The sequence below is a fragment of the Capricornis sumatraensis genome, chromosome 1 (genome assembly GCF_032405125.1).
Source record: "Capricornis sumatraensis isolate serow.1 chromosome 1, serow.2, whole genome shotgun sequence".
Classification (NCBI taxonomy): Eukaryota; Metazoa; Chordata; class Mammalia; order Artiodactyla; family Bovidae; genus Capricornis; species Capricornis sumatraensis.
In genome coordinates, this window is record NC_091069.1 from 110,806,018 (window position 1) to 110,832,652 (window position 26,635).

Here is a 26,635-nt window from a genome sequence, read left to right on the forward strand (position 1 = left end):
CTACCTCAAAAGGAAGCTCCGTATCTTTTAAGCTGTTGCTCCTTTTGCCCCTGGCCTCCTGTCTCTGGGTTTGCCAGTTTCGGATGTTTTGTATAAATGGAGCCGCATAATATGTGACCTTTTGCGTCAATGTCTTTGAGTTAGCGTAATATCTTACAGACTGGTCCACGTTGTGGTATGCACACTCCATTCCTTTTATGGATGAATTTTACTCCATCGTGTGTTTACACCACAATTTGTTTACCCATTCATCTTTTGATAGATATTTGGGCTATTTCCATTATTTGGCTGTTGTGAATAGTGTTATGAATATGTGTTCATACTAACACCGTATTTTAAGCTGAAGTAAAAAGGTAGCTGTCAACCACCGATTAATATCCACGTCACAGCCAAGATCCCCGAGCCTTCACAATATACCTGTTCCAACTCTTACTCTTTCATTACTTTATTCAACCATCACATCAGCCTCAGGAGGTGGGTATTATTTTGCCACTTTGAAAAATGTGGAAACATCTTGGAGCTATTCTGTGATTGAAACTACGTGTTCCAGAATGTGGATCTTCACCATTAGCATTTTCCGTGGTCCCATCCTGTACTTTCAACCGCCCACCTGCTCCCCAAACTCTCGGCCTGTTTGTCTCTGATTTGGAAATCACTTTGCCTTTCTTCTTCTCTATCTTCCTCTGAAAAACCACCCCTAGGTAAGTCATACACTTCTCCAGGGCTGGAATTCCTCTGCTTTTTCACCACTTGTCCCTCAGGTTTGTGGTTCTGAGCCTGGAGCTGATGGCCTGTCCTGGTTGCAAACATAGAATCTGTGATGGAAGGGAGCAGAGCAACTAAGGCTGTATGTTCCGTGTGTCACACTGAATGTATGACGTTAGCTCGCAGAAAAACAAGTCAGCTATGGCAACAGCAAAATGGGACTTGTTATTACCTAAGAAACGTAGGATACCTGCTGTTTACTTTTTAGGATTAAAATTAATACCTTTGCAACATGTGGACTTGTCACACTTATGTGGAATAAAAATGTTAACATTTGCCTTCTCTTTTTCTTCTTTCACTTTTTCCCTGTTTTCACCACTGTAGATCTTTGTCTGGGAGCAGAATCTTGAGCAGTTCCAAATGGACCTGTTTCGCTACCGCTGTTACCTAGCCAGCCTCCAAGGTGGGGAGCTGCCCAACCCTAAAAGGTTACTTGCCTTTGCAAGCCGACCAACCAAAGTGGCAATGGGCCGCCTTGGAATTTTTTCTGTGTCATCTTTTCATGCCCTGGTAAGTAGACGCTAATGTGTTTTTGATAAATATTCATCTTGACTATTAATCCTGAGCACGACTTGACAAGAGTCTCTGAAGTGGTTTTCCAGTTTTACTGTGTATCTTTCTGATACGTCCTCTCTCAGCCGTGGATACAAATCTTCATTTGACTCTCTTTTGACATTTGTTACTAAGCTGTTCTTGATGGGGCCTAAATTTTTGTGCAAAGAAAACATGAGAGGTATTACCTCAAGAGCTCTTCGCATGGGGTCCTGGTGGATAACTCATGTCATTTTTAGGTGGTGTCATGCTTTTAACCCCAGTATGTATTTTTTTCTGTTATTCTTGTGGATATGATAAGTGGAGAGCTTGTTCTCTCAAACATGAATGTGTTTCTCTCTCAGTTTTTCACATGAAGACACACACCACATATTGAGTAGATTTCTTTAAAAATCTTCCTTTTCACTTTTTCATCATAGTTTTGAAAGTGAAAGTGTTAGTCACTCAGTCATGTCTGACTCTTTTCGACCCCATGGACTCACCAGGCTCCTCTCTCCATGGAATTCTCCAGGCAAGAATACTGGAGTGGGTTGCCATGCCCTCCTCCAGGGGATCTTCCCAACCCAGGGATCCAACCCAGGTCTTCTACACTGCTGGCAGATTCTCTACTGCCTGAGCCACCAGGGAAGCCCCCATCATAGTTTTGCGTGACCATAAATACCTGATTCTTTTGTAGAAGGTCAAGACCTTTCTGTGTTTCTCAGCCCGACATAGGTCGTTGCTTGGGGAAGAGAATTTTCATCTGACCTCCAGAGCGGCAGATTGTGTAGTTGTATGTTTGCAATCTGTAATTTCATGTACTTGCTAAATTGCAAACAGCTTTATGTACTTTGGGTTCCTTTCTTCTCAAAAATTGCTATGCGAGCAACACGGTTTTTGCCTATCCAAATGAACACCCACTGAAAATGTACTGCACCTTAGCACATTCACTGTGAAACTGAATGTTAAGTCCCAGGTTCCAGAAACCGCCTTGGAGAAGCTTTCCTGTGGGGCTCTGGGCTCGCTGTGTCAGCTGCGCTCTTCAATTGATTCAGAGCTGTAATTCACTCAGAGGCGTTTGTGTTCTTTATAAATAGATTAGCATCATCATTCAGATAATTAGGGTAGATTTACATTTTTAAAGAAGTCTTAAACCAATTTCTGGAGTTATTAGAACTGGCATCCTGATTTGTTCTACTAATTACAGCTCAGCTCTTGGTCTCCTGGCTACCACCTCTCCATACAGCTATTAAGTCTTATTTTTTTAGTGGCACTGGGTCCAAGGGCTGTGATCAATTAATTTTGCAAACGGTCTTCAGTTTGTGGCTCTTGGTCTGTTTCTGTGAGACCTGGACCCTGCTTTGTAGCTTAACCAAATCTTAGTTTGCTTGTTCTGCAAAATAATTGCAAGAAAAATTCTTGTTTACCACACTGTGAGAATGTCATCAACTGAAGGAGCAGTCTTATTAAGGAAAGGGCTTCCGTGGTGGTTCAGACGCTAAAGAATCTGCCTGCATGTTGGAGACTTCGGTTCGATCCCTGTGTCAGGAAGATCCTCTGCTGTAGGAAATGGTTACCCACTCCAGTATTCCTGCCTGGAGAATTCCAAGGACAGAGGAGCCTGGAGAGTTACAGTCATGGGGTTGCAAAGACTGGGACGTGACTGAGCAACTAACTCTTGATTTCACTTTCTTATGTAGGAAATTTGATACCCATGATGGTGCATCAGTGTTATTACTGGGCTGGCCGAAAAGTTTGTTTGAGTTCTTATGGAAAAACCCTAATGAACTTTTCAACCAACCCAATACTAAATCCCAAGCCATCCAAATGGCTGTTTCCTTCTCCTGGGCTTGATAACCTTTGGAGAAAATAATCTTGCTGTCTACCTAAAACTTCTGTGTTTCTATTATTTTCTTCAAAGCCACTGAAGCTAACCTCTCCTGTGTGTGCTTAGTTGCTCAGCTGTCTCTGACTCTTTGCAGCTCCGTGGGCTATAGCCCGCCAGGCTCCTCTTGTCCTTGGAATTTTTCAGGCAAAAATGCTGGAGCAATTTGCCATTTCCTCCTCCAGGGGATCTTCCCACCTCAGGGTTCAAACCTGCACCTCTTGCATTGGTCAGGCAGATTCTTTACCACTAGCACCACCTGGGAAGTCCCTCTAAAATGAGATGATGAAATAAAAACCACTAAATTATCCTTCCATAATTTATCTCCAGACCTTCTAATCTCCTCTGTCTCGTTGTCTATGATTTGTGTGTGCTTTTCTTTTGATGGGCAGGCTTTTAGAATCTGACCAGCTGACAACGGGAGTGGAAGGGTTAGTGACTTTTAGCTCTATTCAGTCCATGATTTTAAAGGAGAATGTTTAATTCCATATGTGCCAGTCTCTGTTCCTTTTTTTTTTTTGCTAGCTATGTCTGTCTCATATATCTGGGTGTTTGTGTGTCATTGCAAACTTCTCTTTTCCATGAGGGGTTTCAGTGGACCAGTTAAGCAAGCCTGTTGGGTATCTGTTCCTATTTGTTTCTGTACGTTTTATAGAAGGTTCTGGGCAGGGAGTTTTTTACTGTCTCATTTATTGGATACTTACTTTTTTTCCTTCTCTCCTTGTCTTTTGACCCCAGAGAATGTTCTTTTCCCTTGGGGTTGAAACACTCTTCAATTTAGCCTTTGTCCAGACTTTTTTTTTTTTTTTTCTTTCTTTCAAGTGGGGAGCATGGGAGGAGGAGGTGTCAGGGCAACGGGGCTAGGGGAGGAGATTCGAGCACAATTTAAGTTCCATTGACCAGGACGACTTCGCATCATGCTCAGTGATTTTCAGTAATTAACTGAAGGGTCCCCACTGTACTCTTTGAAAGGTTATCATTGTTCTTGTTTGCACAGATGAACAGAATGATAGAGTAATCAGGTACGGGCCACAAAGAGAGGCATTGTGTGAGCAAAGATCATTGAGAAACTCTTGAGCTCTTGTCCAACAGTTCTTTTGCCAGCTTTTTTTTTTCCCCTTCCATCTAAATCTCTTTGCTCATTTTGAGTCATTATTGTCTTGGGAGTAGCAGTAACTTTCGCAGTTTAAGAGGTCCCCAACAGTTTAGAGTAGTTACTATCAGAACCTTAAATGAAACAGTCCATTTGTTAAACAGAATTAAACCAACTGGTCAGCTGGGAACTGAGCACATTTATGGTTATTTAGGTTTTTCTTCTGGACTCTGTTTGTCCAAAATTAGAAACTAGAGTTGCTGTTCACTTGTAACTGTGTTATGTAGGATCTCTGCTTCTGCTTTTTCTTGTTTGTTTGTTGTTTATTTATTCATTCAGCTAACAAATAAATGGGAGTGCCTGGCATACGTCCGTACTGTCCTCTGATTAGGGTTATAGCGGTAAACGAATCCAGAGTTCTTGTCCCATTGGAGCTTATATTCTTGTGGGAAAGATGGATAATAAGTAAGCAATCAGATAAACACAAGGGCTTCCCAGGTGTCTCGGTGGTAAAGGATCTGCCTGCAGTGCAGGAGACCCAAGAGTCGTGGGTTCCATCCCTGGGTCAGGAAGATCCTCCAGAGAAGGAAATGGCACCCCACCCTAGTTATTTTGGCCTGGGAAATTCCATGGACAGAGGAGCCTGGTGGGCTACAGTTTATGGGGTCACAAACGTTGGACATGCCTTAGCGACTAAACAGCAACACCAGATAAACACAAAAGTTCAGATATTGATGGGTGCTGTGATACACACAGACACCAGAGACACACACACACACACAGACACACACACACACAGACACACACACACACACACACACACACACACACACAGACTTGACCATTCATTTCTGCAGGTTCTGCATCTGGGGATTCAACCAACCATGGATTGGACATATTCAAAAAATAAATTCCAGAAAGTTCCAAAAAGCAAAACAAATTTACTCAACTATTTCCATAGCATTTACATTGTACTTACACCTGTTTACACAGAATATACATTATGTTAGGTATTATAAGTAAGTTAGTGACATTTAAAATACATAGGAGATGGTATGTAGGTTGTATGTAAGTACTATGCCATTGTATATAAGCTCTTGAGCATGGGAGGATTTTGGTTCCTTGGGGGTCCTAAAGAACCAGTTTCCCATGGATACTGGTGGACAGTTGTGTGTGTGTGTGTGTCCATGCATGTGTGTCTGCTTGTATATGTCCGTATATATATCTTTATAAATATGAGACCACGTGAACATTTTTTTCTCTAGAATTTTTACCTTTCATACCATTTATTCAGTGGTTCTAAGCCTCATGTTGTGACCATAAGCTTCACTGATTTTGACATAGTTATGTGAGCATCTTTGTATGTTAGCACATTATCACTTATTCCTTTTACAACTGTTGTTTACCTTTAGCTTAGAAAGCGATCAAATGGAGAAGAAGAAATGTTTGCATATTTAACATAAGAATGTGTCCTTTATGGTTGTGTGACTTTTGCTCCCCTAACGCCTTGAGTATATTTGTGGTAAGAGCTCTCTCTGGGGGAGTTTTCCCACCATTGTGTTGAGTGCCACATTTTTACCTGCCCCTGTCTAGGTTTGCTTATGTCTGAAGCTGAGAAAATGCAAGACCTTTCAAGCTCCCTCGTCTTTTTTTTCGTTTGGGACCAAAACTTTCCCCCTAATACCCTTGCAGAGAAGGTGTTTTGATTCTTGTTTCTGATGGACGTTGGGGTCTTTGCCAGTCTACTCACTGGGGCTTCCAGAGTGTTTACCCTGTCAATGCTGAAAACCTCAGGAAGGTGTGCCTTGTAGCTAGTGTACTCACTGCTGAGGGGGCCCCCGAGTGTTACCCAACATTGTTCATCCATGAGAAGGCGGCCAGTTGGCAGCCATCACATGGGGAGTTGCCCGTGTGGGCATCTGTGACAAGTAGGTTCTGAGATATTTACCTCCAGCAACAAAGAGTGGGTGGGGAAGTTTCATTTCAAGCCCAACTCGCTGTACCTCCTGGCACTCCCTTGTTTGAAAGGAGGACCCGTGGGTGGCCTCTTGAGACCTCCTGGCTTCTGCTGGGACTCTGCTCACCACCTGTGGGATAAAGTTCAAGCCTGAAGGATTGCCTGCAAAGAGCTCCTGCACCTACTGCTTGATGCAGGCGATCACAGTAGTGGATGTAGGTTTGGTGTGGCCCCTTTCTGAACATTTAAGTATTTGTCTGGGTTCCTGACGGGTAGCTCAAGTGTAAGGAGTCTGCCTGTAATGCAGGAGATGCAGGTTCAAGTCCCGGGTCAGGAAGATCCCCTTGGAGGAGAAGATGGCAAGCCACTCCAGTATTCTTGCTTGGAAAAACCCCACGAACAGAGGAGGCTGGTGGGCCACAGTGGGCTACAGTCCGTAGGGGTTGCAAAGAGTCAGACACAGCTGAATTACTGAGCATGCATGCTGGCACCTTGCAAACATCTCAATGGAGGTTAGCTTCTTTTTTTAAAAAAATAAAAACACGTTTTCCTCTCCAAAGTTAAAGTTTGTTTTAATAAAAAGATGAGTATCATATTTTAAGTGTAGATGACAGAATTGCCGAATGCTTTTAGTATGTTTCCATTTTTGTAAAAAGATGATATACATGTTTGCTTGGAAGTAAAGTCAGGAAGGATGTAACCAAATATTAACAGTGGTAGTTTTAATGTTTTGGGAAACATTTTTTTGCTCTCTTTTGCTGTGTAAAATATATCCTATAAAAATACGGAGGAAAATGTCTTCTAGCCTTTTCTATGCCTGTTTGAAATGAAATATTTTACAAAATCATGATTGAGGAAATACAACTCTTATTCCTCTTTCACCTAAACATAGGACATGAAGGTTATAACGTGGTTTCACCATCTTTCATGGACCTGGATCCCTTCCGTCTTATTCTGTAATCCTTGAAAATGCTTCCATCCAAATGTCCTGAACTAGCTAACGTGACATTTCTGGAAAGAGGGGAGTGAAGGATAATGGAAAACCCCCTCCTTTTGAGGATCCCTCCTGGAAATTATAAATAACTTTTCTACTTCCCTTTGACCAGAACTTCATCAGTATCGCACACCCTGCTATAAGGAAAATAAGTCCACTTGGGGCAGCCAGATGCTCAACTGTTTTTGAGATTTCTCTGACTAAGGCCAAGGAGTGATTAATATTGGGGGACAACCATCACTTGCTTAATGAGGAATGTAATTTTATGTAATTCTGAGAAAACAAAATAGAAGAGATGGGTAAATTTAGATTCAGTACAAAATCACAGGCCCCGAAATGTGCTGTTTTCACTGTTTTTGCTGACACTCGGTCACTATTTTTTGTTAGGGTATAGAAACAACTCTGTATCATTTAGAGAGAATCTCAAGAAACTATGGTTAATTTAGCTTGATGCTAGAGTTTGGGACTGTGACCAGAAGGATATCTGATTTCTTGGAAACCTGGTATACATTCTGTTACAGTTATTATGTATTTTTACTGAGCCGACTCATTGGAAAAGACCCTGGTGCTGGGAAAGATTGAGGGTGACAGAGGATGAGATAGTTGGATATCACCGACTCAATGGATGAAAGTCTGAGCAAAGTATGGAAGATAGTGAAGGACAGGGAAACCCAGTGTGCTGCAGTCCACAGGGTTGCAAAGAGTTAGACATGCCTGAGTAAGTGAAAAACAACAGCAACTGATTATTTCAGACAGTGATCGAGTTTGCCAAGCTTTCGGTTATAGTTTGAATCTAGAAAGGACTCTCACAGTTCCCGGATGTGTGAGTCATGGATGGAATGCTGTGGTTGGTGGGCTCAGTGTTGGCTGACATGAGACTCTTGGAGGGTGGGGCTTAGTGGGGACTTTGGGGAACAGGTCAGTGGTCCTGACTACCTCTTGTCGATGGCCCCTCTTGCCGTCCTCAGGTGGCCGCCCGCACGGGTGAAACTGGAGTCAGAAGACGTACTCAGGCCATGTCCCGATCCGCAAGCAAGAGAAGGAGCAGGTTTTCTTCTCTTTGGGGTCTGGATACTACCTCTAAAAAGAAGCAGGGACGCCCAAGCATCAATCAGGTGGGTTCCAGGGTGGATGAGAAGCAAGCGTAGGTTGCTTCCACGGACACGTCACTTGGGATGTGCATGCATGTGTGTGCTGTTCCTTGATTGATACCCAGTGTTACACCACTTCAGCTAGCTGAAGCAAAGAAGTTAGTCGTGCTAGGTGCTTTAAATAGATAATGTACACCCACAACGCTGAACTCTGCTATTAGTCTATCACCAAGCTCCCGTCCCCACCTGCATCCTTTCTAAGCCTTGCTTAATTACAGACGTACGGAAAGTGCACTTCTTCCTGAGTCTTCCGGAAAAAAGCAGGGCTTGATGATGAAGCCACGTGGGCACCTGACGGTCTTTTTATGCCTCCTCTGGCTTTGGATCAAAGGCCGCCTCCAGGGCAATCTGGTTATTTCTTCGCCCTTGACTGTTTGGGGTTGATGTTAAAATGGGTACCTACCAATATGAGGAACCAGGCGTCTGAGAGCGCCTACTCACCACCGTGACGTCCATCTCCCGAGGTGGCAGGGCTTGAAGGGGACCTGTCTCAGTGCATCCTGAGTGGTACCCCCTATGGTGCAGCATCAGTGGGTCTCTAATACCCAAATGCTCTGGCCTCATCACTTTGACTTTGACTATCAAAGACCACTTTCCTGCCAGAGTTACTTCTGGGGAACTCTCTTTCCATTGTCATTTCTTTTTGGCTTTGGAAAACAAGTTGCCCCAGAGCCGCTTTGATGATAGGCATGGAAAGAACATAGGAGAGGAGGAGAATATCCAGTCCGTGAGCTGCAGAGGCACTGTGCATTTTGAGGTCATGATTAGTATTGCCAGTTTGACCTGTTCACTCTGGGCCCTTATGCAAAGTGAGACAGGTCCATTGACTGACTCAGTAAAAAAAAGATCTTGTTGATTTGGCTAGTTCAGCCATGAGTTTACTTAGGAGTGACATTTAAAAGCGAAATCAGGCCTGAAGGCTGAGGTACTAAGTCCTCAGCTGCCTACCATGCTCATCGTTTCTTCCTGGGATGTAGAAACGATGAGCAGATGGGGAGAGCCTGAGCAGTCTTGCTGTTTGTTCTCCGGTCTTTGGGGAGAGAGGCGCGTCAAGTTGGCTGCCTGGGGTCTTGCTTCTGTGTAAATTCGAAGAATAAACTGGAGGAAAGTCAATATTTCAGCGGAAAAAGTCACACACAAGACTTGATGACTCTTGACTAAACGTGCAAAAAGGTGACCTTAGCAGTCAGCATTTCTCGCCTCGTTCTACGTGCATCTGTTGGCCTTACAGGTGACTCAGACCATCACTATAAATACCTGCCAGGAGTTGCAGTTGGCAACTCGAGTTGCATTTCTCTTCTGTTAAAAGCCTTATTTCAGGGACGTGGTCAAGACTCGGTGCTTCCACTGCAGAGGGCGTGGGTTTGATCCTTGATTTGGGAACAAAGATCCCACATGCCATACGAGCAGCTGATAAATAAATAAAATAATAAAATAAAATTAAAAAAATCTTAAAAAAAGGGGCTTTAGTTCATTCGTATGCTTCTCCTTTACAGGTGCCCACTTATGTTATAGTCCATTGCTGCTGAAATATATGCCTGAATTTAAACGAATCCAAAAGAAGTTTAGCTGGTTCTTTTAATCAAAGGATCATGTGGTGTTCTATAACCAATTCTTGTTACTCTCTCTTATTGTAAGAGTTTTAAAAAACCTCTTGGCCATAAGCATACCAACAGAAATTTACTTGTTAATTTAGGACTTGGAAACAGATAAAAATTGTATGTGTCTATGTATCTCACTTGCTTTGGAGCAAAACCTTTTTCTTAATTACATACTCTATACCAACAGTACACCATCAGTTGAGAGCCGGTATATAAAATTTCTCACCGTTGACGTATTCAGGTTTTGACCACCTCGTGGCATGGGTACCCTGATGTGGTTTTAGTCATATCTTTTTAAATTGGATTATAATTGCTGTGCGATGGTGTATTAGTATCTGCTGTGCAATGAAGTGACTCAGCTAGATACATATGGAGCTATATACATACGTATAGCTTTTGGACCTCCTTCCCATCCATCTCTCATCCCACCCATCTAGGTCATTACAGAGCACTGAACTGACCTCCCTGCGCTATACGCCAGCTTCCCACTAGCTATTTATTTTCACACATGGTACTGTACATAGGTCAAACCTCATCTCCCAATTCACAGTCATATCTTTAAGTTTGTAGAATTCATTAAATTTCCAAGGGTAGACAAGTTTCTATTTTTTACATAAGAAACTTTTCCATGGTGTTGCGGTAATATAATTCTAAATGTATGTCTCAGGTTTTGCGGATTTTTAAGTCTGTTATTGATGTATTTGTTTATTTTTAAATTCTTTGGCCACACCTCATGACATCTGGGACCTCAGATCTCAAACCAGGGATCAAACCCATGCCCCCTGCATTGGAAATGTGGAGTCTTAACCGCTAGGCCGTCAGGGAAGACCCCTTAGTTCTGAGGATTAAAACGTAAACTAATTATTATTGGTAAATATCTGATTAGATGTGTGGCACTGTAGTTGAAATTCTTCACTGTGAAAGAATCCGGTACATTGCATTTGTAAGCTAATTCATCTAAATTTATAGAAAAGAATCTAGCTCTAATAAGCCAATTTTAAAAAATCGTCCGAGAGTTGGGGAGTGATCCCGACAGAGGAATGGTTTTCATGGTCTGCTAGCCTGTAAATTGTTTTACCTACTTGAGAGTTTGATGTGAGAGCATGTGAAATTTGTGTAATGTTTTCTAATAGCCATGCCCATTTCCATCCCCTTCTCATGCTTCTTTTGCCCAAATTCCTTTTTAAGATGATACTTTTGTATATGCAGGTGTTCGGTGAGGGAACTGAGGCTGTAAAGAAATCTTTAGAGGGAATATTTGATGACACTGTTCCAGATGGCAAGGTAAAAATAAACACATGTTCCTTTTCTAAAAGTACCACAAATACCTCAACGTTACACAGTGCAGTGGTTTCTTGGGATCCTAAAATTAAGTAGACTCAGTATTAGAAACTGAAATGATCAGTCCTTTAAAATTATGTAACTGGTCAGAAGAGATGGAAAACTTCTTTACAGTAAGACATTCACCCGCTGACATCACATTTTCAGTAATTATCATTTGAATGTTTGTTTCCATCTAGAAGAAGGGAGGAAAGTGGGGTTCTGGGTAGCAGAATATTTTATGCCATTGTAAGTTCCTCTCGTAAACAACTTCCTTCTCAAGAGGTGAGTTTGTACTGGTCTCCCTGTCTACCCACACATGCTATTTTGCTTCAATTAATTTCAAAGTGCTATTCTAATGATATGTTCTTTTAAAAATAAAACGTGCATTTGCCTCCCAAGACAAGCATCCAGTTATAAATCTCCAGACTTGGTTTAACCTTGTGCTTGGATTTAAAAGGATCTTTCAAACTGCTCTGATTGAAAGCCCATAAAGAATATTGATTTTTTTTTCCCTTGGTTGCTATTTTCAGCCTCTAAATGAATGGACATCCCTCATTTGAAAGACCCTAATGGTGATACCAACAGGCTCTTTGTTGGGGGAAGGGGTGGGAGTTCTGATGTTGATAATGTGACCTTGGTATGATCCTTCCATTCCCTGACTCAGAATCAATATGACAGAGTTCAGCTTTCAGTTGCCATGCAACCAAACAGTGGCTTGTCCCATGTTCTAGATAGAGCCGAGCCTCTGAAATCAGGGTTCTGTTACTGCGGGGAGTGGGGAGAAGTGTGGTCACGGAGGGACCTTTTTCTCCCTTTGATGCCTAAACTACTCCTGGATTATGTCATTGTGGATATCAAGATAGCTGTCCTTGGAAATACGCATCAATAACCGCTGTCTCTTTCTGATGAAATCTCATGAAGTTAAATCACTGTCCTTACGTGCAATCCAAGCACAGTTTCTGTGTTCATGTATTCATGTCTGAAGTTAGGTAATTCATCTTGAATATCATAATTAGTGCACTTTTAATGTAGGGATATTTTCCCCAGGCACACAAATCCTGGAAACTGCAAAAATTGTTCCATTGGATTTCTGTCACTTTTTTCATTTTTCCTAGATACCCTTTTATTTTTACTTCTTGGCTGGAATGCCTGTACTCAAAGAGCAGTTTAGATGCAAAATTTGGGCTGATCTAGTGCTAAGAGCATTTCTTTAAGGTGGCACGTGGGGACGGAGTGGGAAGATTCCAATTACAATTAATGGGATTTGGGCAAGTTTATTGCATTTTGACAGTGCCTTCCCTGGGGTTCAATTTATCTGTGAAAGCCAAGCCATTCAAAGGCAGAGCTGAAATTGTCTTCTCCATTGAAGAATTTAGGTTAGTAGCCTTTACAGAAACATGTCCCCTATTCTGGGATCTGATCTTTTTACATACAGAAGGTGTTACGTTACCACCTCTCAGGCTTCCGTTCGGAAACTTGTTTCTTCTTATAATCTGCTCATGGCAGCACATTTTCAGTAATCTATGGGTACATATTTACCAATCCATGGATATAAACCAATATTCAAAGCTTTTTTCTTACCACCTGTTGAGCATCAGCATTATTTTTACCTTGCTAAAATCTAAAGAAATTGTTTCTTTGCTTACTCCAGAGAGACTAGATTCTTAATATTTCATCAACCTGTGGAGTGTTTTTTGCTTTAGCTGTTTAGCTGGCTTAGCTATAACCCAGCTGCTGAGTATGTAGGTAGGGCATGGCTCCTCCCACTCTTGGAAACTTGGTACTATTCCCCGATTCAGAGATGGACTGATGGCAACCACCTGAGAAAAGGCAGAAAGCTCCCCTTTGGAGTTCTCTGCACCTCATAAGGGAAATGTAGCTCTCTGTCCCTCCCAGAGCTGTGCCGGAGGTTAAATGTGAGCACAGAAATGATGCTGGTTGTCAATAGCTTGTGTTGGAACACCATCTTTAAGAATTTCCTTGGAGCCTCCTGGTTGCCTTTGAAACTTATAGCTCATCAGGGTACAGAGTCTTGCCAGAGGACTCTCAGCTCTAAATTTGTAGTGGAAGAAATCATAGCAAGAAAGCCAAACTGAATGGATGGTCCATTTCTTTCTTTCTTCCAAACTTTGATACCCACTCAGTCATGCAGTGCCCACCTGTGGATGCCATGGGTCAGGTGTGAGGTCTGCGTCTCACCTGAGACATCTCGCCCACCCCCAGAAAGCTCCTTTCTCCGTAATTTCTTCCTCTCTCTGAGAGTCCCCTCTATCCTTCACTCCTGCCACCACACTTCTGCCGCCGGGCCCTTTTCTTCAGAATAGATAATCCCTGTGTGCTCTCAAGGGGTCTGAGATCCCCAGAGACTGACTTGCTGCTCTGCTAACTTTGTTCCTTATCCTAGAGGGAGAAAGAAATGGTCTTGCCCGCTGTCCACCAGCACAATCCCGACTGTGACATTTGGGTCCACGAGTATTTCACCCCGTCCTGGTTCTGTCTACCGAACAATCAGCCAGCCCTGACAGTCGTCCGGCCTGGGGACACGGCCCGCGACACCCTGGAGCTAATCTGCAAGGTATGAGGCCACTTGGGGTTGTTTGCGTTCGAGGACTCCACGGACACTCAGCTGCGGGTGGCAGAGGAGGGTTCTTGAAAGAACACCTTCGTTTCATTCCAGAGTAGTGTTGGGTCCCCTTGTGATAATACGCTTAATGGATGGACATGAATTCTTCCACACTAGGAGGAGAGGGATTCTGTTAGTAGCTTCTTGCAACATGTGTTCTTGATAGATTTGCGCAAAGCCTATTACGTGCTCATTGCACAAGTTGTAGAGAGTTTAGGTAAAGAACAAAGCCGAAAATTAAGGCACCCTTGCTCACAAAATTCAGAAGTCACCTCGGTGAACATTTTGGTGTTTGTCCCTGCTTTCTGTTTGCCACAAGCACACACGTATGTATTCAGTGGCATCATATTATGTGCACAGAGCTTCCCAGGTGTCTCAGATGGTAAACAATCTGCCTGCAACGCGGAAACCCAGGTACAGTCGCTGGGTCAGGAAGATCCTCTGGGGGAGGGAATGGCTACCCTCTCCAGTATTCTTGCCTGGAGAATCCCATGGACAGAGGAGCCTGGCGGGCTACAGTCCATGAGGTTGCAAAGAGCTAGACATGACTGAGAGATCGACACAACACTCGGTTACGTGCACTATTTGTAACCTGCTCTTTGACAGTTTCTAATACACCACGGGCATCTTTAGGGTAGGAAAACGTTGAAATAGATGTCAAATTTGCAGTCCATGATGAGAAATTCTCCTTCCTGTGAACACACAATTAGCCTCTTTTTTCCTTTAAAGTGGCAAGTGATTGAACTCCCTTCCTCTGCTTACACCTTAAGTTATAGAAACTTCGTGATCATTTTCACGGTAAGCCCAGTTTCATTTTTTTGATCCTCCTTGAGTGACAGCTAGATGAACTGGATTGCCTTGAGTGAGAGAATGGAAGGAGGAAAGAACGGGACTTTTCTTAAATGTCAGGCTTTTCTTTTACCTAATTAGCAGCATTCATAATCTTATTTGGTAGTCATGTCAAGTCTGAGAAGAAATGGTACGTCCCCATTGTATAGATGAGAAGGTGAGGCTCAGAAAGCCCTGGTTCCTCACCTGAGCTCACATCACGGTCATAGTTGCTTGCAACGGAGGTTTTTTTTTCCCCTTTCAGTACTTTTATTTGTTTATTTGCTGTTTGGCTGCGCTGGTCTTCGTTGCTCCTTGGGCTTTCCTCTAGTTGCGGCAAGCGGAGAGTACTCTCTAGTTGCAGTGTGCGTGCTTCTCATTGCAGTGGCTTCCCTTTGCGGAGCGGGGCTCTCGGGCACTTGGGCCAGTGATTGTGGCTCCCAGGCGCTAGAGGACAGGCTCAGTAGCTGAGGCGCCTCAGCCTTGTTGCTCCGTAGCCTATGTGGTCTCTTCCCAGATCAGGGGTCAGACCTACGTCTCCTGCTTTGGCAGGTGGGTTCTTTACCACTGAGTCACCAGGGAAGCCCGCCAAAGGAGGTTTTTAATCTCTATCTGGCCACTCCAAACTTGGATGGCTTCCTTTGTGCCAAGTAGATGGCTGCAAGAACTGTCAGTCATCTGGAAGGATGGTCCGTAAGGGGTGGAAGAGCCTAGAATATATTCTTGTGAAGTCGCTCAGTCGTGTCCGACTCTTTGCTACCCCGTGGAGTATAGCCCACCAAGCTCCTCTGTCCATGGGATTTTCCAGGCAAGAATACTGGAGTGGGTTGCCATTTCCTTCTCCAGGGGATCTTTCCAACCCAGGGATTGAACCCAGCTCTCCTGTATTGCAGGCAGATGCTTTAACCTCTGAGCTACCAGGGAATATTCTTAGAATTGCCTTCTCTGAGAGCACTAAAGGGAAAGTGGAAACCCTGTCATAATTTTATCCTAGAAGAAGCTGGATGAATCCAATGATGTTTTGAACCTTTTCATTCAACATGCGTGTGCTAAGTCGCTTCAGTCATGTCCAACTCTGTGGACTGTAGAGTCCTATGGGCTATAGCCCGCCAGGCTCCTCTGTCCATGGAATTCTCCAGGCAATAATACTGGAGTGGGCTGCCATTTCCTACTCCAGGGATCTTCCCGACCCAGGGATTAAACCCAACTCTCTTAGGTCTCCTGCATTGGCAGGCAGGTTCTTTACCACTACCACCACCTGGGAAGCCCTCTATCAATACAAGTGGTTTATAAATATGGAATAACTTTCACTATCTCAACTAGTAACTCAGTTCTTCTGCCATCAGCAATTTTTGTACTTAACAAAAAGTACAAATGACTAGGACTCGGTAAGGGAAAAATCTGGCTTCATGTGAAGGAGAAATAGAACACTGTGGCTCAAATAAGCGTATCAGATCATCTCTCTGGAGGAAAAGTAGAAGGACCATTTGTTTCAGGGCAAAGCTGAAAATCAGCCCCCACATGGGTGTTAAAAATAAATGATACACCATTGCATGCTTTGCTTCCTTCATGTACACGAATTCTAGCTTTTTAAAGATAATGGCATTTCTGTTCACATTTTTTATTTTAATTACTTAACAAAATTAGTCTATTGAGGATTTCTGCATCCTTTTATTTATAGATTAGCACGATTCTTTAGAGTCCCATTAATATTCTGCCGAGCTGTGGGAGTTATTCTCAGAACTGCAGCTGAAGGTGTCAGAAGTAGGACTCTGGGTTTTTCATATTAGCTGAACTCTGGAGGGGCCTTCCAAAGAGTAGCATTGCTCTGGCACCTCCTGTATGCACTGGCATTAGACTCCATCAGGAATTGGACGGTGTGTTAGAGTTTAGCAATAAATATTGGTGAAAAATTAAACAGTGGGGAAAATAGTGATTTTAGGTACTTTTCAAGCTTTTGCTTTGATGGAAACTAAGGGAATGAAGGACAACTGTCAGGGCAACTTAGAGACCATCTTTAATTAATGAGTTAGACTAGCTGCCCTTATAAAGGGTTTTATCACTTGATGGGATTTTAATGGTGTCATTGTGACATATATCCCTTTCTCTAACAATAAAAGGGTTTTATTGTTTTTCTTGAATCCTCAGATTTTTTTTTCCCCAAAAAAACATAGAACTAGAGATAAAAGCAATATGGTGTGGAACACTCTTACATCTCTTGAGTTTAAAAACAGAAAACTTTGGTGTGTACTTCAAGAAATTGATGGTCCCCAGAAAAGCATTTGTGTAGGCTAAATTATATAGTGTGCCCAGAGCCAGGTGCCTTCTAAAGCTGAATGCTTCTTTAGGAGACACTTTATTGCAGTTAGTGGAGCTGATTTTATTCTTCAGACGGAAAGAGATAATAGAGAAAACAGTGCCACATGTTATTAATGATCTAATTAACATTGAGTGATGTCCCCGCCCCCCCCCCCCCCAGAGGAGGGTCCAAACAACAACGGTGATTGTCAGAATTGTCTGTCTTTTATTTCCTTATTGCTGTTCTCAGTGTTGGTGATGGGTGCTCTCGCTAATATTTAATAATCAATCTTTTTCCTCTGTCTCTCGCATTCAGCTCATTCTCTTTCCTATTCTGTCTGATCCACATCATTCCACATCAGTCTGTCATCTGCCATCCGAGCACCAGTCCAGTTCTGGTACAGTAACTGTTTCAAGATCTACATTTCATGTGCAGTTCATGCTTTGAATGTTATGAAAGTGACTGTTACTAAATCTAGCAGGAAGCATGTTGGCCTGTGGGTTGTGAATATATTCTGATCATTGCCATCACTCAAATAATTACAAAGAGATTCATTCATTCATACTCAGCTGTTACTATTCACATGTGACCGTGGGCATCTTTCTCATGCCTTTACCATGTAGACCTGTGACTTTTTCCTAATGAATGTGGGCATTAAAAAAAAAATAGAAAGATCATCTTGAAGGGCAGAATAAATATCCTTGGAAATTCTGCAGTAGCTCTGTGTGTGTGCACGCGCGTGCATGGATCTCTGTATGTCCTAACTGCATGCATTTATGTTTTCTGGAGAGGTTTGACTGAAATGGAAGAATATGAGCAGAAAAGAGCCAAACGTTGATGGATTTGAAGAGTATGGTATCTGTGTTAATGGGCTCAGATTACTTATTGAAAATACGTACCTTATGTTTTATATTTCATCCTTCGGAGGAGTCATAGAAACATGTAAATTTTTAAGAAGTATGCTAACTACGCTAAATAATGGTATAATTTGTGGCTTCACTGTCTCAAAATGAATCAAATGCTAAGTAACTTAAGTAAGTAAATGTGGGAAAACTTCATGGGGTCTTGATCAACAGGAAAAAATCCACTGGGAAATCTTATCATCATCATCAATAAATATTTTGTGGACATTCCCAACAGAGCTGCCACTTAGAGAGTCTTCTGGAAACCAGACTGTTTAAATTTTTTCCTGTCTGAATTTCTCCCAAGTTAGGAAGTTTTCTCTTGAAAATTTTTCGAGTATAATACAGGGCACGGCTTAGTGACTGAAGAGGAACAACAACAAATAGTGCAGGCCACATCTTAGAATTACTGTCTTAAAATGTTCATTAATATTTGGAATTCTTGCACATAGATGTGTTACAAACACGGTAAGTTTTTTTTTTTTTTTAAACACCTTGATATTGACTTTCAATTATTGGAGGATCTTGAAATTCTTGAGAGTGCTGATAATCTTAGTTCATTAAGATTTTCTCTTTATGTTAGACCAGCCATGACTCACTAGGGCTCATAATTGAGAAACATTTCCCAAAATGAGAAGACACACTGGTGTATTGATTGGAAGTCCCATTTTTAGGGTAACGATTTACTGATCGAACCACAGACTCCTGGGTTACAAGTAAGACCATTATCATTTTTGTGTTTGTTGTGTGTGCTCACTTTTATCTTTCTAAGTTATCAAGATGTTATTGTAACTCAAAGAAGTTTGAAAATACGGTGGAGGAGGGAAGGTGGTAAGAACCACCCTTTTACCGTCGTTCTGTTCTCTTTGTTAAACACTTCAAAGTGTGGGCTCTTGTTTATTGTTCTCTGGGCAACTGTATAAATGTTTTCAGCATGGTAGCATTTAAGGAATGGTGTCTCCATCAAAACTGCCTTAAGACCTTTGGTGTCTGCCAGTGGGCTGTCTCTCACGCTGAGGTTTCAGGAGTCTTGGATGAGGTTGCTATTCGGGTCTGGTTTCCAGAAGACTCTAAGTGGCAGCTCTGTTGGGAATGTCCACAAAATATATATTGATGATGATGGTAAGATTTCCCAGTGGGTTTGTTCCTGTTGATCAAGACCCCATGAAGTTTCATTTCTCTTTCCCTCCCACCTCAGTTGGAAATAGATGGCGAAGCAAAATATTTTGCTTCTATTAATAATTACAGATTTCCGTGGGTGTCTTGGTCCATGGGAAGCATTTGCCGCTTCTGTCTCTGTGAGGTAAACTTTTCCTGCGTATCACAGCTCTCTTAAGTATTATTACTTTGCTGTTTAACTCTGTGGCTCTCTGAGAAGTAGTAGCTAACACACTTTGAAGCTCCCCTGCCTTTGTTTCCTGGGTTTACCCATCCACCCTGGTTATTTTGCAAGAACAGTCTGGGTCTGGGAGTCATTGAGCATTTGCTTTTCAGCACCCACAGCAATGGAAAAGGAAATGGCACAACCCACTCCAGGATTCTTGCCTGGGGAATCCCGTGGACGGAGGAGCCGGGTGGGCGACAGTCCAGGGGGTTGCAGAAGAGTCAGGCACAACTGAGTGACTAAACAACGACAACCCACAGCAGAGCCCAAAAGCCTGTACATGGAAGGTGCTGGCTCCGCGGTGCGCGTGTTCAGGCTGTGGTTTCAAATCATCACATTATAGGAGGAGGATGCACGCTGGAGGTTCCCAAGCATCACTGTAGAAAACATCTTTATCATTTGGCTAGGGGGATGCACGCTGGAGGTTCCCAAGCATCACTGTAGAAAACATCTTTATCATTTGGCTAGGTGGATGCACGCTGGAGATTCCCAAGCATCACTGTAGAAAACATCTTTAACATTTTGCTAGGTGTTTAGCAGAGTCTCTCCTACTGTCTGTAACTCTGCTTTCTTGACGATGCAGGATCAATGTCTTGCGTGTATATTTATTTACGAAGCGAAGCCACCAGTGTCCCCACCTCCTATGTTCTGCGTGCCCCTTCATACACTCCTGATGACTGCACTTAGGTTTTATTAATTGCCCTATTGGCATTGCTTCTCACGGTGTCTGGCACACTTCAGAGTTTGTTGGGTGTAATTGAATATTTATTGGAATAAATATCAGAAGTGTTCTTACTTTGGCCTTGAAGTTTTGGTTGAGTTCCATTTAGTCTCTCAGTTGTGTCCGACTCTTTGCGACCCCATGGATTGCAGCACGCCAGGCTTCCCTGTCCATCACCAACCCCCGGAGCTTAATCAAACTCATGGCCATTGAGTCGGTGAGGCCATCCAACCAACTCATCCTGTGTCGTCCCCTTCTCCTCCTGCCTTCAGTCTTTCCCAGCCAATTTTGGTTGAGGGAGAAGGTAAATAGAGTATTAAGCCAGTGAAAAATTAATGTCACTTACTTTGAAAGAATTCTCCTTGGTTGAATTTCTGTTGTGAAGAGATGATGTATTTATGAAAAATTTCAGACTTACAGAAGAGTACCCAGTCATGTAATTAACTCCTGGGTTCTAGAATATCAAATTATGTTTCATCCATTTACTCACTGACTCCCACCCCCTGCTTTGGATGGTTTGGGAAGCAAATTCCAGACATCATATCTTTATGTACTAGTAGTACTTTCAGATAAATCTCTGAAAGATAAGGATGCTTTAAAAAAGAAAGACTTGAGGGAAGCATTTTCTCTCTAGCAATACATTTTCATGTTGCCTTGTAACTTTTGAAGAACATTTTTCCCCCCCTTTTTCCTTCGCATCTTCTTGAATGTGAACTGAGGATGTTATTTATAAAACCAGAGAGCTACCATTGCCTTTTTCACAAAGTTCATTCACGAATGACTTTCTAGGTAGAGAAGAATGATTTGACCCATTCTGACCAGTGCAGGAGGCCTGGAAATTTCGATCCTGGAAAATTCGATCTGTTTTAGAATTGTTTTCTTTGGGCAAGTCATCCAGGGTGTTTCCCGAGTTGGACACACGCCTGTCTGCAGTGCCTGGAGGGAGTCTCACTTGGGGTGTGTATAAATAAGACTGAATCCAGATGCCTGTCTATTCACTGACTCGCTTGCAAATGAACTGTTAACAACTATCCCCAGGGTCCCCATGTGGCTAAGAAAACAACTTTGCCTGGGCACAGCTTTCTTCTGTCACGGTAAATCCTCTCTGGCCTTTCTTGTTCCTTTTCTTCTCTAATCACCTATGTGTGTTGGAAATTATGTTTAAAAGCCTTTTGGACCTGATACATTTTCTTGCAAACCCGGTGTTGAAGAACGGAATGAATCAGATAAGCAGAAGTGAATATGTGGCTTATTTATTTCCAGTGAATGTAAGATACTCATGAGATGTTATTAATATGTTCAATGAATATAATTTGGGTTTGGGATATAAACATTTTAATAAATACGGAAATGTTACTTCCCCCTCCAGTAATCAATCCCTGTTATTCTCAGGGATACATGACAATATGTCAGTGGAGAACTAATCATATCTATTTACTATTGAACAGACATTTTCTCTTCTCGTCTTTTTGGTTCTAGGCACATAAACTGGATCATTCTGCTCATTACCTGCGCCTGAAATTTCTAATAGAAAACAAAATGCAGTACTACGTGCCAAAGCCTGAGGAGGACATTTATGAGCTGGTAATGTTTATGACTGTTGTCCACGTACATTCTGTAGGAGACTATTTTTAAATTATATGTATGCTCATGCTAATTGTGGTGGGTGGAGTGGAACAAATTCTAAAATAAATGAGCCTCATTCCATGCTCTTATATTTGTGGAGATGGCCTTAACCTACCACAGTATTTTTTTTGCAGAGTGGAAATGCCACCTTAGTTTACGCAAGGAACAGTTCTGTGTTACCATGAAAAACTGAAATCCAGAACTGACTCTCAGAGAGAATTTTAGTCACTGTTCCTAGCTGTCCTTGCCGTGTTGACAGTCTTTTGTTTTAAATGGGTGACTCAAAGATGAGCTGGCCGTTGTCAGAGAAAAAGTCCTAGCTCCGATTTCGTATGACTTCCCCCTGCATGTTGAAATTGATGGGTAAAATCCTGTTAGGTGAAAAAAGCTGCTAACTAACTATATGTCCTGGCCTTCTGGAATTTCTGTAGCTTCTTAGGCATACTTATATAGGTTTGAGTTTCATGATGGGATTTGGGTTCTGAACTGGATCTGGATTTTTATTCTGGCTCTGCTGCTTAGTAATTATGTGGTCTTGGCCAACCCCCGCCCTCAACAAATGTAGTGACTGATACTTGGTAGGATTTTGCAAAGATTAAAGATCATGGTTCACATAGTAGATGCTCAATAAACGGTGGTCATGGTTCTTTTTTTGTTAGTCGAGGGGTGCTTTTTTGAGTTCCAGAAAAGAAACATTTTGAGAGCCAGGCCCCTTCTCTTGGAGTTTGTTCTTTCCTGTACTTAGTCATTTCTCTGGGGGTCACCGAACTGCTTGCCATGGGTCTGTGAATGATAACAGTATGACTTCAGACAGCCTTTCACCACGGAAAACAACTGAAAATTTAGACCTGAAAAGTCTCCTTTTGAAAAAGGGAAGCGTGATTTAAAATTTAGTCCCTTTAGTAGGGAATTGTGTTTCTAATCAACTTTTCTTGAGGTTTGCTTTCTCGGCAATAAAACATCAATTCTGAGCACATGGTTTGGTGAGTTTTGGCAAATGTATACAGACTGTTGTGTTTCCACCACTACAGTCATAATTTATATTTCTGTCATCTTAAAAATTCCCCTTGTGTCCCTTTAAGTGTTTTTAATGAAATATAAGAGAGGGCGTGCTTTTTATAGCATTCTTATCATGTTATGAAATAGAAGAACAAAATGACCATTTTTCAACCATCACTTAAATCACAAAGTTTAATGCAGAGAAAGGTACTTTTAACAGGGGCTGATTTATTTTTTTTCTCTGGCATGGGGAAAGCCCTGACTTTGTGCTCTATGAGTAGAAGAAAGAAAACCCATTTTCTTACTTAAGAAAGGAAAGTGCTTTGCTGTTAACTCTGAAATAGCTGTTAGATCATGTAGTTTGTATCTTGGAGTTAATGAATCTTTTATATCCTAAATGACAGGGATCAAGCCTAAGGAACTTCCATGTCCTTCATATCTTATACACAGGAGAATGCTGAAGACATATCTTTTGAAATTATATTGACTTCCTTATTATTTTTAAGTCTTGGCCATTGTGTGGTCTCATCCAGTATAGGACTAACAAGCTTACTGTTTGTTAACTACAACTGCTATGTACATATTACAATTGCCATTTAAAAACAAAACCCTGAAATACAGGAAGATCATGGTGTTCTTTCTTGCCCAGTTGCAGAAGGTCTCCAGCTATGAGATTCCTGAGGAAGCAAATGCCACTCTTACTCACTCTGTTGTTCAGACTGCGAGTGAGCGCTGCTAATGGGCACCTCTATTTTTACCAAGATTTTAAACTTTTTGTTCTTAGGATATCTTTGGCAGCCTGGTACAGCCTGCAGATCCCATTTCAGAATAATATTTTCAGTTCCATGAAATGGAGTACGTAGGATTACCTATGGCCTAATTGTGTTGAATTAGTTATGAAAGATATTTAAAAAATTATAGATAATACACATGCTGACTTAATAGCTCATTAAATAATCAGACAGTGGTTGGTCTGACACCTGCCACTGTTCTGAAGTAGTGATGAGCATAAATAATATTTTGAGATATTAGCAGCAATTAGAATGTGTTGTAAAAATAACTGAGATTTCTGGTTGTGACAAGGTCACAGACACACTGCTCATGTTGCCGTGTTTATTGCTTCCGTTCATTAATAATTGAAGGAAATGCTACGTTTCAGTTACAGGTTAGTGAATATAAAAATTTCAGGCTTTTTCAGCTTCCCGGTTCACAGACCCCTTGAATTACATCCGTACATCCATGGTTTCCAATCTTGGCTTTTGGGCCATTAAGCTGGGCGAGATGTCATTCCAGGGCAGAGGGGTTTTGAACACACGATGTTCTAGATGCTTTTTGAGATGTTACAGATATTGCATTTACCGACCCTTACTGAACAAGCATCAGACCACTCATGGCTAATTGGTTTCCATAACCCGCCTCCATTGCATTTCCCATGGATGAATGAAACTCACAGACATTTAGAGTCCTGTCCTGAAAAGTGACTCATTCATAGATGACTGTCCCCAAACATCTTATTCTCTGCCATTGTTTCGTCAAAAATTCTTGAGTTAGAAGGTCAATATTCATTAGCAAAAGTGTGCACTATATTTTAAAGATCTTTCTTTGGGGGGGCATCTGGTAGCTTTATTTTCTGGGGCTGGGGATTCCTTTGCTTAAGAAAAGCCGTGAATAGTCAGTCTACTTATGTATTATACTTACCTGCTTTGCTAATTGTGGGCTTCCCTGGTAGCTCAGCTGGTAAAGAATCCACCTGGAATGCAGGAGACCCCAGTTCAATTCCTGGGTCGGGAAGATGACCTGGAGAAGGGAACAACAGCTACCCACTCCAGTATTCTGGCCTGGAGAATTCATGGACTGTATAAAGTCGGACACAACTGAGTGACTTTTGCTTTCACTTGCTAATTATGCTTTAATATAAGCAATACCTGCTTGGCTACTTTCTCATAATTAGTTGGTTGTTGGGTCCAGTCTGTAGACTGATAATGAATATGGAGGCACTGGGGTTTTTTTGAAAACCCATAATTAAATATGTTTTTCTTAAAAAGACAAGTAAGAATAGAGTTTGCAACAACCCTGATCAATCGATCGATTGATTCATCCAGCAAATATTTATTTAGCGTTTGTTATGTGCCTGGCACCCTGCTAGCTGTTCTAGGCACTGAGAGCAGCAGGAAAGTTTCTGCTCTTTATGGAAAATATATCCAGGTTGTGAAGACAGATATAAAAACAGGTAATATGTTGACAAAAACAGGTAAATGGGTAGTCTTTCCGGGGATGCTTAGTGCTGGGAAAGAAAAGGTTAGGACATAAATGGAGAGAGAAAAATGGACATCTGAAAGTGATCATACCGCTCCTTTTCGACGTGATGTGTGAGCAGGGTGGTGAGTGAGGTGAGAAGCTGAGTCATAGAGGTATTTTGGAGGAATGTGATCTAGGGTCAGAGAACAAAGCCGGGTAAGGCCTGGCAGGGGAAGGGGGTGGTGGTGGAGGTGGTTTACTGCGTTTGAGTAGCATCAGTGGGGACGGTGAGTGGGGGTGGTGGTGAGGGGGTGTTGAATTCAGGAGGTGAGGGAGAAGGGGAGCAGGAGGGCTTGTCAGGCCCAAGTGAGAGGTGAAACCCCAAGAGACAAGGGCTTTGTTTGACTCCTGTCTTAATAGGCTCGCTGTGGCTAACGTGTGGCCCGTGAGCCTTGGGGAAGGGGCTGGGAGAGCAGGAGGCTGGTGAGCTGTTGTTTAGGCAATGCGCGATAGTGGCTTGGACCAGGCATCCCAAGAAGACCTGGTAAGAAATGAATGTGACATTCACTTGACAACTCAAGTTCCGGGGTAATCAGATCATTTTTTAACATCTGATGGCCTTTAATCTGGTTTTTGAAAAGAAGGATAATATGCATCATCGTTGATTTAATAGCATAGGGAATGTGTGTGATACTTTTTGCTAAAACTGTGGGATTTCAAAATTTCTGGTGTCAGATATTCTAATTGCATCAAAAATGTATTTTAAAGTGCAGATCCTTCTTGAAATTATACATACTTTAGAGATTTAAGAAATCCAGTTTTTGTTCACCTGGCCTAAGGACCACACAGTGAAGGGTCTAGTATTATATGAAGTTACTGTCTGAGACTGGTGAAAAAACGCGAAGATTTTCACACCAATTACAAAGAAGACTAGGAGGCAATATTATGAAAGAATAGGAAAGCTTATTTACGAAGCTGAATTCCCACTGGATCTGTAGAAAGCCATTTGGAACTTTTTGGAGATGACTAAAGCAGATGGTGATATAGTGCCACCTAGCGGGGAGAGTTTGGCTTTCAAGGAAGTTGAAAAAAATCAAACAGGTTCCAAAGAAGTTGAAGTAATAAGTACATTTCACAACATTTTATTGAGCATTCCATGATACTGTAAAACATATCAGAGCATTGATTATATTTGGTAATATATAATTTTGGTGACTGTATTTTCTGAACTAAAGATCAGTTGTTAGAACTGATGTCTTCTAAATGCAGAATGCATTGGTGTGGAACTTTTTCTGAAGTATATAGACAGAAGTTGATGGAAGTTGCACTAAATTAGGGTGTTCTAGAGGCTCTGGGCTTGTAGGGTCAACATTTCCAGCCCCTCTCCCACCCCAGCCTCTTGGCTTAGCCTGTTTCCAGGCTCCTAATTCCTAAGCATTCAGCTCACCTCTCCTACCTGTCAACTGCCCTAAGAAAGTGAACAGAAAGAAACCTGTGGGTTTTTTTTTTTTTCATACTTGGCATGAATGAAATTATTCCTGGACAAGTGACTAAGATGGGAGCAAGTTTAAATAATCACTGAGACTTCTCTTCAGTGCTCAAGAAGAGCTTTCTCTTATTGACTTTGGCTCAAAAGAGGTTTTCCTTTTGAAATTAAATGACAGTTTTAAAAATTCCATATGAGCCTCTGACACATTTATTTGTTTTGGAACTTC

The 26,635-nt window shown here is 42.0% G+C and overlaps 1 protein-coding gene across 3 annotated transcripts in view; it reads left to right on the top strand.

Moving 5' to 3' along the window:
- Positions 1 to 26,635, top strand: part of TIAM1 (TIAM Rac1 associated GEF 1) — a 159,110-nt gene that overhangs the window by 44,429 nt on the left and 88,046 nt on the right. For 2 of the 3 annotated variants that reach the window (XM_068971664.1, XM_068971676.1), the window contains exons 5-9: positions 1,090 to 1,275; positions 8,194 to 8,340; positions 11,187 to 11,261; positions 13,705 to 13,875; positions 21,537 to 21,641. In XM_068971664.1, the coding sequence (XP_068827765.1) occupies positions 1,090 to 1,275; positions 8,194 to 8,340; positions 11,187 to 11,261; positions 13,705 to 13,875; positions 21,537 to 21,641 (684 nt within the window). The remainder of the gene's footprint in view (positions 1 to 1,089; positions 1,276 to 8,193; positions 8,341 to 11,186; positions 11,262 to 13,704; positions 13,876 to 21,536; positions 21,642 to 26,635) is intronic. The other variant, XM_068971671.1, reaches the window with a different exon arrangement.